This window comes from Galeopterus variegatus, unplaced genomic scaffold (genome assembly GCF_000696425.1).
Source record: "Galeopterus variegatus unplaced genomic scaffold, G_variegatus-3.0.2 Scaffold4759, whole genome shotgun sequence".
Taxonomy (NCBI): domain Eukaryota; kingdom Metazoa; phylum Chordata; class Mammalia; order Dermoptera; family Cynocephalidae; genus Galeopterus; species Galeopterus variegatus.
This window is the reverse complement of record NW_007730870.1, coordinates 50,198-62,930: the sequence shown is the minus strand read 5'-3', so window position 1 is coordinate 62,930 and position 12,733 is coordinate 50,198. Positions and strand designations below refer to the sequence as shown.

Below are 12,733 nucleotides of genomic sequence, written 5' to 3'. Positions count from 1 at the left end.
CCCCCATTTCGGTGGTTCAGCAGGAACGAGTGAAGGGCCCACCTGCGTCGGGCACCTGCCGATCCCCGCGGAGTCAGCTCGCGCGCCGCGTCCTCCGGGATCCAGCCCCGCCCTGGGTGGGACGCGCCGCCCCAGCCTCGGGCGCCGTCGCGCAGCGCCCCCTGGCGACCATCCCGATGCCTCCTTGCCGCGGCCCGGGTCCTCGTCGCCTGCGGTCGGCTGTCCGTGAGCCGGCTCCTCGAAGGTTCGGAACTGTTGGGAGGCGGAGCCGCCCGCCCTCCCGGGGCCATGGAGAAGGCGCCCCATAAAAGCACAAATGGTAACTGGGGAGTGGGGGGTGGGGAGGGCGGCGCCCTCAGTTTCCCTCCTCTATTAAATCGGCAATGTCACAGACTTGCCCGGGTGACAGCCTCCCGCCATCGTTTGTTCATCACGGTGTAACTTCCGATCCCAGCTGTATGAGTTTTGACAAGTGTTTGTCCACGTGGAGCCACAATCAAGACAGGGGACAGCGCCGCCACCCCCAAATTACCCCGTGGCTGCCCCTCCGCAGCCACCCGCACCCCCACCTCCACCTGTTTTCTGTAGTGCCTTTTCCATGGAGAACGTCATAGAAGCGGGATCACACACGGGGGCGTTAGAGTCTGGTTTCTTTCCCCTGACGCTGCTGACTTTCCTTCTTCCTCTTCCGGCGGCTGGCGGGTCCCCGCTGTGGCGCTTGGAACACGGATCGCCCTGGAGCGTCCTCTCGGGAAAACAACCTGGTTTAGATCACTCCTCAGTCCTCGAAACTTTTCTTGGGAGATTTGATTGTGAGAAAACCTATTTCAACCCCTCCCACTTTCCGTTGTCCCGAGGATTTTCCTCCCAAGTGCTCTTTGGATCCATCTATTGTCCATTTCCAGGTCACTGCCGGGACACGCTCGAGTGACTTGCGTGTCCAGGGAAATAACTTGTTATTTTCCGCGTCCGCTCTGGACCCTGCAATTCACACACGCAGCAGCCGCAGATTTTAAAAAAAATTTTGAATGAAAATCTGATCATACCCAGCTTAGACTGCTGCTGAGCGTTTTTATTCAGGGAAACCCAAGCACCAACTCCTGTCTGCCGGCCCCTGCTCTCCGAGCTCCCCCTGAGCCACCGTCACTGGTGTCCTGCACTTTCTCTTGACAGGGCACGCTCCATCCCGTCTCAGACCCCAAAGCACCAACTCCTGTCTGCCGGCCCCTGCTCTCCGAGCTCCCCCTGAGCCACCGTCACTGGAGTCCTGCACTTTCTCTTGACAGGGCACGCTCCATCCCGTCTCAGACCCCAATGCGGCTTACTCCTGCCCGCCCTCCTTTGCCTAAATACTTCCCACGGGTCCTTTCCACCTTAATTCAAATTTTACCCGTTCTGGGAAGCTTGACGACCATCCTCAGGTGAGACCTGGGCCCCTGTTCACCCTCACAGCTCTCTGCCCTTTTCCTTCATAGCACGTGTTATAAATTGTAATCCAGAGAATATTTACATGACTGATTGATACCTGTCGCCTCCACTGTTTTGCTCAGCCAGGGCCTAGCACACTGCCTGCATCAATAAATATCTGTTAAGTGAATGGATAATAATGATAACTAATATTGATTAAGCAGTCACGATATGCCAGACTCTGTGCAAAAGCCCTTTAACAGTCACCTGTTAAGCCAGGGGTCTGGCTTCAGAACCCCAGTGACCACTGCCATGCTGCTGTCTTGGTGAGGGACTGATACAGGTTCCCCTTTTTCTATTAGAAAGACAAGTCAGCTTCAAGGAGGTCAAGACATCTGTACACAACTTGAGCAAAACAAAGCAGACCAGACTCACCGTGGGCAGCCTGGGATTAGGCCTGATCATTATCCAGCATGGGCCATACCTTCAGATTACCCACCTCATCAAGAAGGGGGCTGCAGCTAAGGATGGAAAACTCAAGCCAGGTGACCAGTTTCTCTATGTCTCCCCTCACCCATCTTCCTGCCTCCCTCCCATCTGCCTTCAGGGAGACTTGGGCCACTAAGTTTCAGTGTAACCATGATGATACTTGGCACTGATTGAGAACTTTCTTTAGGCCAGCCAATGCTGTCACTTATATAACTATCACTGTTGGGTGTATTACTTCATTTAATTCTTGCAACAACCCTCTAGATAGCAACTGTTATCATCCCCCTTTTACAGGTGAGGAAACTGAGGCTCGGTGAGATTAAGTTCCTTGTCTAGATTCACCTGCGTCTTGTGAGATACAAACACAGGTAGCATCACTCCAGAACTCTCTGTGCATAAAGATTTCTTCTCTCATAGGCAGTATTCATCATTGCTAACATTTAGATGCATGATCTCACCTCACCCTCCAGGCCAGCCCTGAGGTAGATTTCTGTCTTAAACCACCTTACAGACAGGGAATCAGATATTTAGGCCCTTGCCCATGGTCACAGAACCCATGGTCACAGAACCCAAGTACTGCCCTGCTTCTCTTATCTGTGGGTGAATTAATTTTCCATCCAGTCGAAGACATGTTTTCATAGTGCCCAGCCTGGACCCAGTGCTGTGCACAGGAGTGGGGGAGGCGCGATGGGATGGCAGGGTGGTGAGAAGACACATTTTCAGGTGAGTGGCCTGAATTCAGGCCCTGCCACTTCCTACTTCTGTGACCTTGGGCAAAGTTGCTTAACCTTGCAGACCTCCCTCATTCACGTCATCTCTAAAATGGGATGATCCCATTGTTGTCAGAGGTTGCTAGGATTTGATGACATAATCTTTATAAAAGTGCTTTGAAAGCTAAAGTACTATAGATATATTGGCAATCATTTCTCTTCAGCTGTTCTTACTTACACATTCTCTAGATTTGTGTTTTTGTCCGGTTAGCTCACTTGGGAGAGTGTGGTGCTGATAACACCAAGGGCAAGGTTTGGATCCCTGTCTTGGCCAAACACCAGAAAAAAAAAATTGATTACAAAAAAATTAAAAATGATTGTGGTCTAGGAGTCCCAGCGGATTAAAACACTGTTTTGCAACCTAGTTACCTATTAGAATCACCTGGAGAGCTTTTAAAACTACAATACCTGGGCTCCATCTCCCCAGAGGGTCTGATTCAATTGGTCTAGGCTGGGACAGGGCAGGTCGAATTTTAAAATCTGCTCAGGTGATTCTAATTTGCAGCTAGGTGTTGAAGCAATGGATAAAGAAGAAAGTTGATAAATGATGCTACTATGAAACATTTCACTTTACCTTAAAACCCAAAGCATTCTCTCCACATGCCACTACTTGGTGCTGCAGACAAACTGCCACAAGGAGGGTTCCGGATTTCTCAGGCCAAAAGAACTCCAGGATAGGTCCCATGGGCTTCTCCTAAACTTCTCTGGGGTCAGGTGGCAGATGCTGGTTGATGACCAGGGTGCACACTTGCTAGAGCAGGGCAGGAGTAGGCATTCATGCCTGTGACACAGAACCTCGTGGTGGCACTGCAGTTAGCAGGCTCGTTGAGGTCAGAAGGAGGCTGTTGTGAACTCATCTTCTAAATCCGGGACTTACCTACAGGACTGGTGCATTTATTATGTCTGTTCTTAATAAATAAATAATAAGTATTTGTCCCAGGCATTTATGCAAGGTACTTCACACCTATTACCTAATTTAATGTTTTCAACACTCCCAGAATGTGGATAACAAAATGCAAAGGCTTACAGAGATGAAGTAACAGTTCAATATACACAGCTAAGTGTGTGCTCAGAGCTGGGGTTTGAACCCGTGTCTGCCTAGAAAGCCCATACCTTTCTAGCCAATTGCCTAATAACCAGAAATGAGATTTCAATACAAAGGAAGTCCAGGGCACTGAATCTCTTCCGGACAAGTTGGCCACTTCAATGTCTAGGTTTCAAAGTCTGGGTGATGCAGCTTTTTAAATTTTTGGTGGCTGGCCAGTACGGGGAACTGAACCCTTGACCTTGGTATAATGTAGTTGTTTTTGACAATAGTTATGAGAAACTTGCTTTTTTTTTTTTTTTTTTGTGCCTGCCTGGAACAGGGATTGAACCGTGGACGTTGGTGCTATCAAGACCACTCTCTAACCAACTGAACTATCCTGCCAGCCCTCAAAATTTGCTTTTTTTTTTTTTTTTTGTGCCTGCCTGGAACAGGGATTGAACCGTGGACGTTGGTGCTATCAAGACCACTCTCTAACCAACTGAACTATCCTGCCAGCCCTCAAAATTTGCTTTTTTTTTTTTTTTTTGTGCCTGCCTGGAACAGGGATTGAACCGTGGACGTTGGTGCTATCAAGACCACTCTCTAACCAACTGAACTATCCTGCCAGCCCTCAAAATTTGCTTTTTTTTTTTTTTTTTGTGCCTGCCTGGAACAGGGATTGAACCGTGGACGTTGGTGCTATCAAGACCACTCTCTAACCAACTGAACTATCCTGCCAGCCCTCAAAATTTGCTTTTTTTTTTTTTTTTTGTCTTTTTCCATGTCCGGCAACGGATCGCAACCCTCGGTGTTGCCCCCGCGCCTCGCTCAGCCAGTGAGCGGGAACCGGTCTGTATGTGGGATCCGAACCCTCGGCGGGAGCGCCTCCACGCTTCCCCAAGTGGCGCACTAGCGCAGTGCGCCACCGGGCCGGCAAAATTTGCTATTTTTTTGACCCCATTGCCTCTACCCACGATGGTTCTCCTCGATGTGCTTTAAACTTCTCTCCTTTGGTGTTTCCTGATAGGGTTTTATCTTGATTTCCTAATTTAGCTTAGTGTTAGTTTATTCTGGCTGAGCTTTAAATTCCTTTTGGCCAGTATGGCTTTAACAGACTCTGATATCCACAGTCTTAAGAAATTAATACAGCTTTGACAGTAAATACAAGTCATGCACTGGCCACCACCCTTCCCAGGCCACATGTACTCAGTGAGCATTTCCTGAATGCCTGCTGTGTGCAGGCACCTTGCTAGGTATTGGGGGCACAGCCGTGAGCTAAACAGATGTGGTCCCTAGCCATGCAGAACCTATATACTGCCTAGTGGAGAGATGGAGAAAAATAATATCTATTTCTCAGTAGTGGCTTGGCTGCTGCAAATTTGATTTAATATAGGTAATCGAGACAGAGTTTATATAATGTCGTTCCTACAGCCCATTAAAACAGAAAAAAATGTGTAATGAGGTTGGTGTTCATAAATACCGAATTGATGTTTCCTTACGAAGGGCAATGTTAATATCTATTGCCAGAGTAATCAACATTCATGCACTGACATATTTGGTTTACAGCCAGAACAATCAGGGAATTAAGCTGTTTATTTTCTGCCCTCTTGATAAAAGTCACTCTTTTACAACATAATTAAGCAGAATACCAAGCCATAGTTTTAACTATAAACAGCCTTTTAACATTAGGCAAGTAAGCTAAGAGGTTTTTCTTTCTTTTTTGCCATTGTAATTAACCTCATTAGGATTTGCAGCTGTTTCATGCCACACAATCTGCAGGTAGCTGGGAGAAGCCTTGTTTCATCCTGAAGTTAGCTTCAGATATGTGATTTATTTTACCCTCAGCTACTTCTTAAGACCAAAGTAAAAGATTTTCTCCACCTTTCTAAGTATTCATCTTCTTGCATCCTGGCAACTTTTGTTTCTAATAGGATCTTGCACTGTGGAAATTTGTCCTTGGCATTCTTTGGAGGCTTCCTTTAGGGTCAGTATACTCCCTACTTAAGCCCAGTGGGAGCAGCATCAGAGAAGGTGCTGCTTCTTGACCCTTTTCTCCTCTGAGGTTAGGCTTCAGCAGTCCTGGGATGTGGGTGATTGAGGGTCCCTAGCTTCCCATGCACAGAGAGGTGAACACATCCTGGAACTTCATCAGGGTCACTTTGTCCAGTGTCAGCTATGATGTCCCCACTACCGTTTGGCAGGATGTCAGTGCTAGTAAGATCTGAAGACTAAGATTTTACCCAGTGGGAGTCTGTCCTTACAAGGCAAATTCTTTGTATTTCTTCCTCAAATCTTGCTGAATGCCCTTGTAGCTGTCAGGGTTCTTGATTGTAAGTAACAGTTCTGTTAAGACCCTGAATTTAGGATACCAAGTCTGAAACAATTGCTAAAATGTCTGGAGAACTAGGTTTGGCAGATGGGGAGAGAAGAAAGGGCCATGTATAACTACCTTTGGAAACTGGATGCTCCTGTCACCTTTCTGCATCTCCTGTTCAGGCTCTGTGACCCAGGTGGAAATGCCCAGTGGCCGGATCTAGTTTACAGGTCCATGCTGTAGTTGCTGGTGGCAGGGAGGTGGGGGTGGTTGGTGCAAGAGAATTGGTCTTTCCAGCTTCTTCCTATTTGGGAGTCTGGGGGTTTGTTGCCAAGATGTAGTCATCTTCCCACCTCTTGGGGGCTCAGAAGCTCCATGGTTGACCATCACACTTCCTCCTCATCCTGCAGTAGAGGACCTAGCTGTCAAATCCCTTTGAACCAACATACTCTCTGTATACACACATTGAGCCTAATTAAAGCATGCTAATTGCCCAGTGTTTTATAGTTATTCACTCAACTAACACTATGCAAGGGCAGAATATATATATATATTGAGCCTAATTAAAGCATGCTAATTGCCCAGTGTTTTATAGTTATTCACTCAACTAACACTGTGCAAGGGCAGAATATATATATATATTTTTTGTCTTTTTCCGTGTCCGGCAACGGATCGCAACCTTCAGTGTCACCCCCGCACCGGACCGGGACCGGCAACGGGATCGCAACCCTCGGCGCTGCTCCCGCGCCTCGCTCAGCCAGTGAGCGGGAACCGGTCTGTATGTGGGATCCGAACCCTCGGGCGGGAGCGCTGCCGCGCCTCCCAAGTGGCGCACTATCCAGTGCGCCACCGGGCCGGGCAAGGGCAGAATATTAAAATGAAAGGCTTTATGTTTAAATGGTCTATTTACTGTGGAGGTCACTGGATATTGCAGGACAGGTATGATAGAAAGTAGGTCATTTATTCATACTTAGTGTAAGTGGTTCTTTCTTTCCTGGTAATAGCTGAAAGGAAAAACCCTGCCTTGAGTGCAAAATAAGACACAGCAGGAGACAGGGACTCAACCAAAGTGTATCAGGCAGGCAAAATGAACAAGCGGGCTGCCCTCTGAAAAGTGGGAGCAGCAGCGGGAGAGTCGGGGTGGGCCTTTTATATCCAGTTGGGCTGAGCTGGACTGTTCCTATTGGCCAAGAAGGAAGGGGAGGGAAGCGAGCCGGGTTTAAGCTGAATTGGGATTTTCTCATAGGCAGGCAAAATTGTGCATGTGGGCAGGTGATGTGGCAGCTGGGGGATTTTTCTGGGTGGGGGTTTTCCGGGAAACTTTCTGAGGTGCCATTTTGTGTATCTTGGTCTTTAACGCCATTTTACTTTTCTGGCGGAGGGTATATTAGCCAACATTCCTCCCTCTTTGGTCTTAGATTGGGAGAAGGGTGTTGAGATAATCTCTGGCTAATTCCTGCTGAGAAGGGTTGAAGAAGGGGGAGGGGGGACTTGGGAGGCGAGGGAGGAAGGTTTGCTTAGTCTAATATGACAGATAAGAGACCATAAACCCAGGCGCTGAAGACAGTAATTTCTTCTGTTGAGAAGGTGAGGAAATGTCCCTTGGAGCCGAAGATCACTGAGGCCCTCAAATATGTCTTCCATTTGTTGGATGTTAGGGAGCAACCATCTGTCCTCCTGGAGGGTCTGGAGGAAAAATAGTGTCCTCACCATCTGGTAGGAGCAGGTACTCTTGGAGGAGAAGTTGATTGATGGACACCTGAGACACCTCGTGAATTTGTTCCTGTTTTGTTGATGTAGTAACAGCATTCTTTGTTGAGAAACATGCAGGTGCTGCCTTTTTCTGCAGTGAGGAGAGCTACCTTGGGCTATGGAGGTGATTTGGCATTGTAGGGAGGTCAGGGCCTCTGCTGAAGCCTCGACAGCTGCCTGGAGTTTTGGGGATAGATCTCTAGTGGAGTCTACAGCATGGATAAGAGCCCCTGTGCCTAGTCCCATGGCCACTAGAGAGGAGGCTAGGGAGACCCCGATGACTAAGGGGAGAAAGACTGCACACTTTTGGTTTTCTGGGGGGTTAATTAGGGCAATAATTTCTGCTTGGCTGTAACCGGTAAGTTGAGGGACCAGTGAAACAGGTAGGCAGAGATATCTTCTGGGGTTAGAGAGAAGAAAGAAGCTAAGAATAATTTCAGGTTATGTACACTAGGGTGGAACAAAGAGTGTAAGTAAAAGTTGTTGTCTTCATGGATTCTTTGAGTGGTTCTCTGAAAGGGTTGAGGGGGCTGTGACCATAACCAGTGGTGGATCGGAAGACATGGCTGCTTGCTTGGCAGCCTGATCTGCCCTAGAATTACCTATGGTGATGGGAGAGGAGTCAGATTGATGTGACCTGCAATGGACTATGCCTATTTTGTAAGGCAAAAGTGATGCTTGTACAAGTCTAGTGATAAACTTTGAATTGGTAATTGTGACTCCTTTCATGTTTAGAAGGCCCCTCTCCTTCCAAATTGCCACATATGACAAAAGCATGTGGAACACATATTTAGAATCAGTGTACAATGTAAGGGATTGATCCGTGGATAGCTTACAAGCCCAGGTGATCGCCACCAGTTCTGCCTGTTGGTTGGTTGTGTTGGGTGGCAAAGCTCTGGCCTCAATGATACTAGTGGAGGATACGATGGCATATCCCGCCCTTCATATTCCATTTATTAAGGAAGAGCTACTATCTGTAAACCAGACATTTGTGGAGTTGTCTAGTGGCCCTTCTGAGATGTGAGGCGGGCAAGGGAGGAGGATTTCTAAAGCCTTGATACATTGATGGAAGGGAGTTTCTTCAGAAACAGGCAAAAGGGTGGCAGGGTTTAAAGGGGCACAAGTCTGGAAAGTTATAGAAGGATCATGGATGAAGGAAACGAGGAGAGATAGGATCCGGCAGGGTGGGAGGGTTTGTAACCCTTTATAAGTCAAAAGATCCTTTAATTGATGAGGTGAGAATACACTGGTGGGGCTGCCAAAAGTGAGTTTCTTTGCTTCTTGAAGAAGCACAGGAGCAGCCACCAATGCCCTGAAGCAAGGGGCCCAACCACGAACAGTGGGATCAAGGTTTTTTTGACAAATAGGCCACTGGGGTGAAAGAGGGCCCCCTCTGGTGTCCTAACACACCCAACCCAAAGCCCTGTTCTTCTGCACATATAGAACAAAGGGCCGTTGTAAGTCAGGTAAATGTAAAGCTGGGGCTCTAAAGAGAGCCTGCTTGAGGTTTTCGAAAGGGGTTTTGATGGATTTATCTAGAGGTTCCTTTGAGTCGCCCCGGGATGAGTCATATAAAGGTTTGGCAAGAAGGGAGTAGTTTGGAACCCAAGCTCGTCGGTACCCCACAAGACCCCAAAATAATAACATTTCATCTTTAAATTTTGGAACAGGCAAGTCTCAAAGGTGTTGTTTTCAGTCTACTGTTATGACCTTGGAGTCGTGTGAGATCTGAACTCCCAGGTATTTGACTGAGGGTTTAAAGGCTTGGACCTTTTGGGGAGAAACCCTGTATCCTTTGTCTGAGTTGAAGTATCCTAAACTTAGGGATTTACTTTGGATAGTGGCGGGGGTAGATTTGGTTCTTCTGGAGGTTGGGCCACTCTGGCGACCAGTAAGAGCAATGAAGGGGTATGGCGGAAAAAGAGGTAGGCCTGGGTCCTGGCCAATATGTCTTGCCCTAACAAGGGGGTTGGGCATTGTGGCATCACAAGAAACCGATGAGCAAAGGAATGGTCCCCGCAGCAAGTTATTCAGGGAGTTTTTAGTGGAAAAACGGTTTTGCCTCCTACCCCAACAATGGGCAGTGTGGAAGAGGAGGTAGGTCCCCAAAACTCCGTTAATACTGAGAAAGTGGCGCCGGTATCAAGGAGGAAAGAGATGGGGCAGCCCTCAACTGCAAGATGTACCCTGGACTCCCTGGTGGTGGTGAGGGCTGTCATAGGTAGAGGGTGCCCTGGCCCAGTCAGTCATCCGGCGCCAGTCCTAGAAGGCTGGGTGTGGGGTTCGAGATAGGTCCAGTCTCCCTGCGGAGGCTGGGGCAATCCACTCCCCAGTGACCTGGAGTGTGGCATTTCAGACATGGCCTTGGTTGGGGCCTGATCATGCCCAATGTCCTTCCTTACCACACTTGAAGTAGGGACCCAGGGGTCCCTTTGGTGTGGTTGGGCCCCTTGAAAAGGCAGTCGGTGGTGAGGGCGTGGGCCCCTTTAAGGCCTGTGCCAGTAGTTGCTACTTTTGGCATTTGGCCTTATCGTCTCAGCCATTATGAACCTTGAATGCTGCAGCCAGTACTTCATTTTGAGGAGTGAGTGGTCCCCTTTCCAGTTTCTTTAATTTGCCCTTTATGTCAGGGGAACTGTGGTTAAAGAAATAGGTCATGAAAAGTTGTCTTCCCTCTGGGGTCTCTGGGTCTATGTTAGTTTATTGTAAAATAGCCTTAGTGAGGCGATCTAAGAAAGAAGAAGAATTTTCATTTTTATCTTGTATTATTCTTGGATTTTTTCATAATTAACTGGTTTTTGTGTGGCCCTTTTAAGACCGCCACTATGCAAATAAGAAACTGATCACGGAGGGCCAATCTGGGGGTGGGGGGGGCTATAATCCCAATGAGAGTCAGTTTCTGGGACAGCTTGTGGCCCGATTGGGTGAGCGGGCGTGGTTTGGTGGACTTCATCTCCCTATGCTCTGGCCTCTAGCCAGACTCGTCTACATTCTTCTGGCAATAAAGAATTTGTGAGGATAGTGTGAGCATCATGGAAAGTTAAGCTATAGGCCTGGCAAAGATATTGAAATTCCGTCGTGTAGACAACTGGGTTAGTTGTATAGGAACCCAAGCGTTTCTCCATTTGGGAAAGATCAGTCATGGAAAAAGGGACATGGACTCTAACGATACCCTCCGCTTCTGCCACCTCTCGGAGAGGAGCTAAAAGCGGAGGTTGGGCTGGAAGGGTGGGCTGGGTTTCGTGGGCTCAGGATCATGTATGAGGGGGGCTGGAAGGATGTGGTGGTGTGGGAGGGGCAGAAGGGGTGGGAAGAGCCCATGGCAGTTGGAGTTGGCGGGGAGCACATCCCCAATATGGGTGGGGGCTCATCTGCTGGGTCAAAGTCAGGGAGCTAAATATCTGGAGTCAGACCCAAAGTGTGAAGATTAGTCAGGAGACATTTTGGAGGAGAGTCGGCCGGGAGAGACGAGGCACTCCCCATGAGAATGTAGGAGCAAGTACCGGACCCAAAGGGGCGTCCCTGCTTTGGTTGGGGTATTGAGAGGTCGCAAACCACCGAAAGTGGTCATCACCAGTTTCTGGTGGTTGAGGGACCTTAGAGGGTCATAGAGCTTTGGGGTGCCTGGCGCCGGGGCTTGCGAGTGCCTGGAGGGCAGAAACGAGAAACCCCGCAGCGAATGAGAAGGCAGGGAAAGGGCGGACCCTGCTTAACCCAGCCGAGTCCTGAAGAGAGGGAGAGAGAGAGAAATGAAAGTGGTAATCCGAAGACCCACCAATCACAAGGCCGGTGTTGGATGTGCTGTTGGATGTGCCGGTGGCAATCGGAAAGAAGGGCCAGGCTGAGTGTCATCACTGGTGTGGGCTCCAGGCCATGGGCAGAGAAACGGATGGGGTCCCTCTAGGGGTGGGGAAAGCCAGCTGAGTCTAGGCACCAATTAAAGGAAAAACCCCAGCCCCGAGCGCAAAATAAGACACACCAGGAGACGCCGAAATAAGATACAACCAAAGTGTATTAGGCAGGCAAAATGAACAAGCGAGCTACCCTCTCCGAAGTGGGAGCAGCAGCCCCGAGAAGCGGGCTGGGCCTTTTATATCCAGTTGGGCTGAGCTGGCCTGTTCCTATTGGCTAAGAAGGAAGGGGCCGGAAGTGGGCAGGGTTTAAGCTGAGCTGGGACTCTCTCATAGGCGGGCAAAATTGCGCATGTGGGCAGGTGATGTGGCAGCTGGGGGATTTCTCTGGGTGGGGGGTTTCCGGGAAACTTTCTCAGGCGCTGTTTTGTGCATCATGGTCTTTAACGCCATTTTACTTTTCTGGCGGAGGGTATATTAGCCAACAATAGCCATTCATTTTATTTGAAACTAAATATGTTTAGAATCCTAAAGAATGGTTCATATTATAAATAGTTTTTAGCCTCTGTCACACCAAGAACTTCAGAAGTGTCTCAAAAACACGATCTGGTATCTACCATTGTACTGCTATTAAGAAACACCTTGTGTGGGTTCTTGCTTATGCAAAGGATATTCACGTCATGGAGATGAACATTTTTATTAAATAAAGGCTGAGTCTTGGTTTTGGTTCAAAGTGAACCAACAATATGAACTCATAAAATACCTCACAATAAAGCCAGAAATCAATACGGCCCCTGTAAACCATTATCTTAATTTTACTGATAATTTTTTCTCTTTTCAGGTGATGTTCTGATTAGTGTTGGTCATGCCAATGTGTTAGGATATACTCTTCGAGAATTTTTAAAGCTTTTGCAACATATCACCATGGGCACTGTGCTACAAATCAAGGTCTACCGAGATTTTATTGACATACCCAAAGAATGGCAAGAAATATATGATTTAATTCCCGAGACCAAATTCCCAGTAACACAGTAAGTATGGGTAGTTCACTTAGGAACTCTTTGTCTTTTGTCTTTTTTCCGTGTCTGGCAACGGACCGCAACCCTCAGTGTTGCCCCCGTAC

General features: G+C 48.2%; 1 protein-coding gene across 1 annotated transcript in view; it reads left to right on the top strand.

The window, feature by feature from the left end:
• Positions 1-288: 288 nt before the first annotated feature.
• The window catches only part of PDZD9 (PDZ domain containing 9), a 19,657-nt gene continuing 7,212 nt past the window's right edge, over positions 289-12,733 (top strand). Inside the window, exons 1-3 of the mRNA XM_008588274.1 lie at positions 289-319; positions 1,770-1,952; positions 12,452-12,641. Coding sequence (XP_008586496.1) covers positions 289-319; positions 1,770-1,952; positions 12,452-12,641 — 404 coding nt within the window. The remainder of the gene's footprint in view (positions 320-1,769; positions 1,953-12,451; positions 12,642-12,733) is intronic.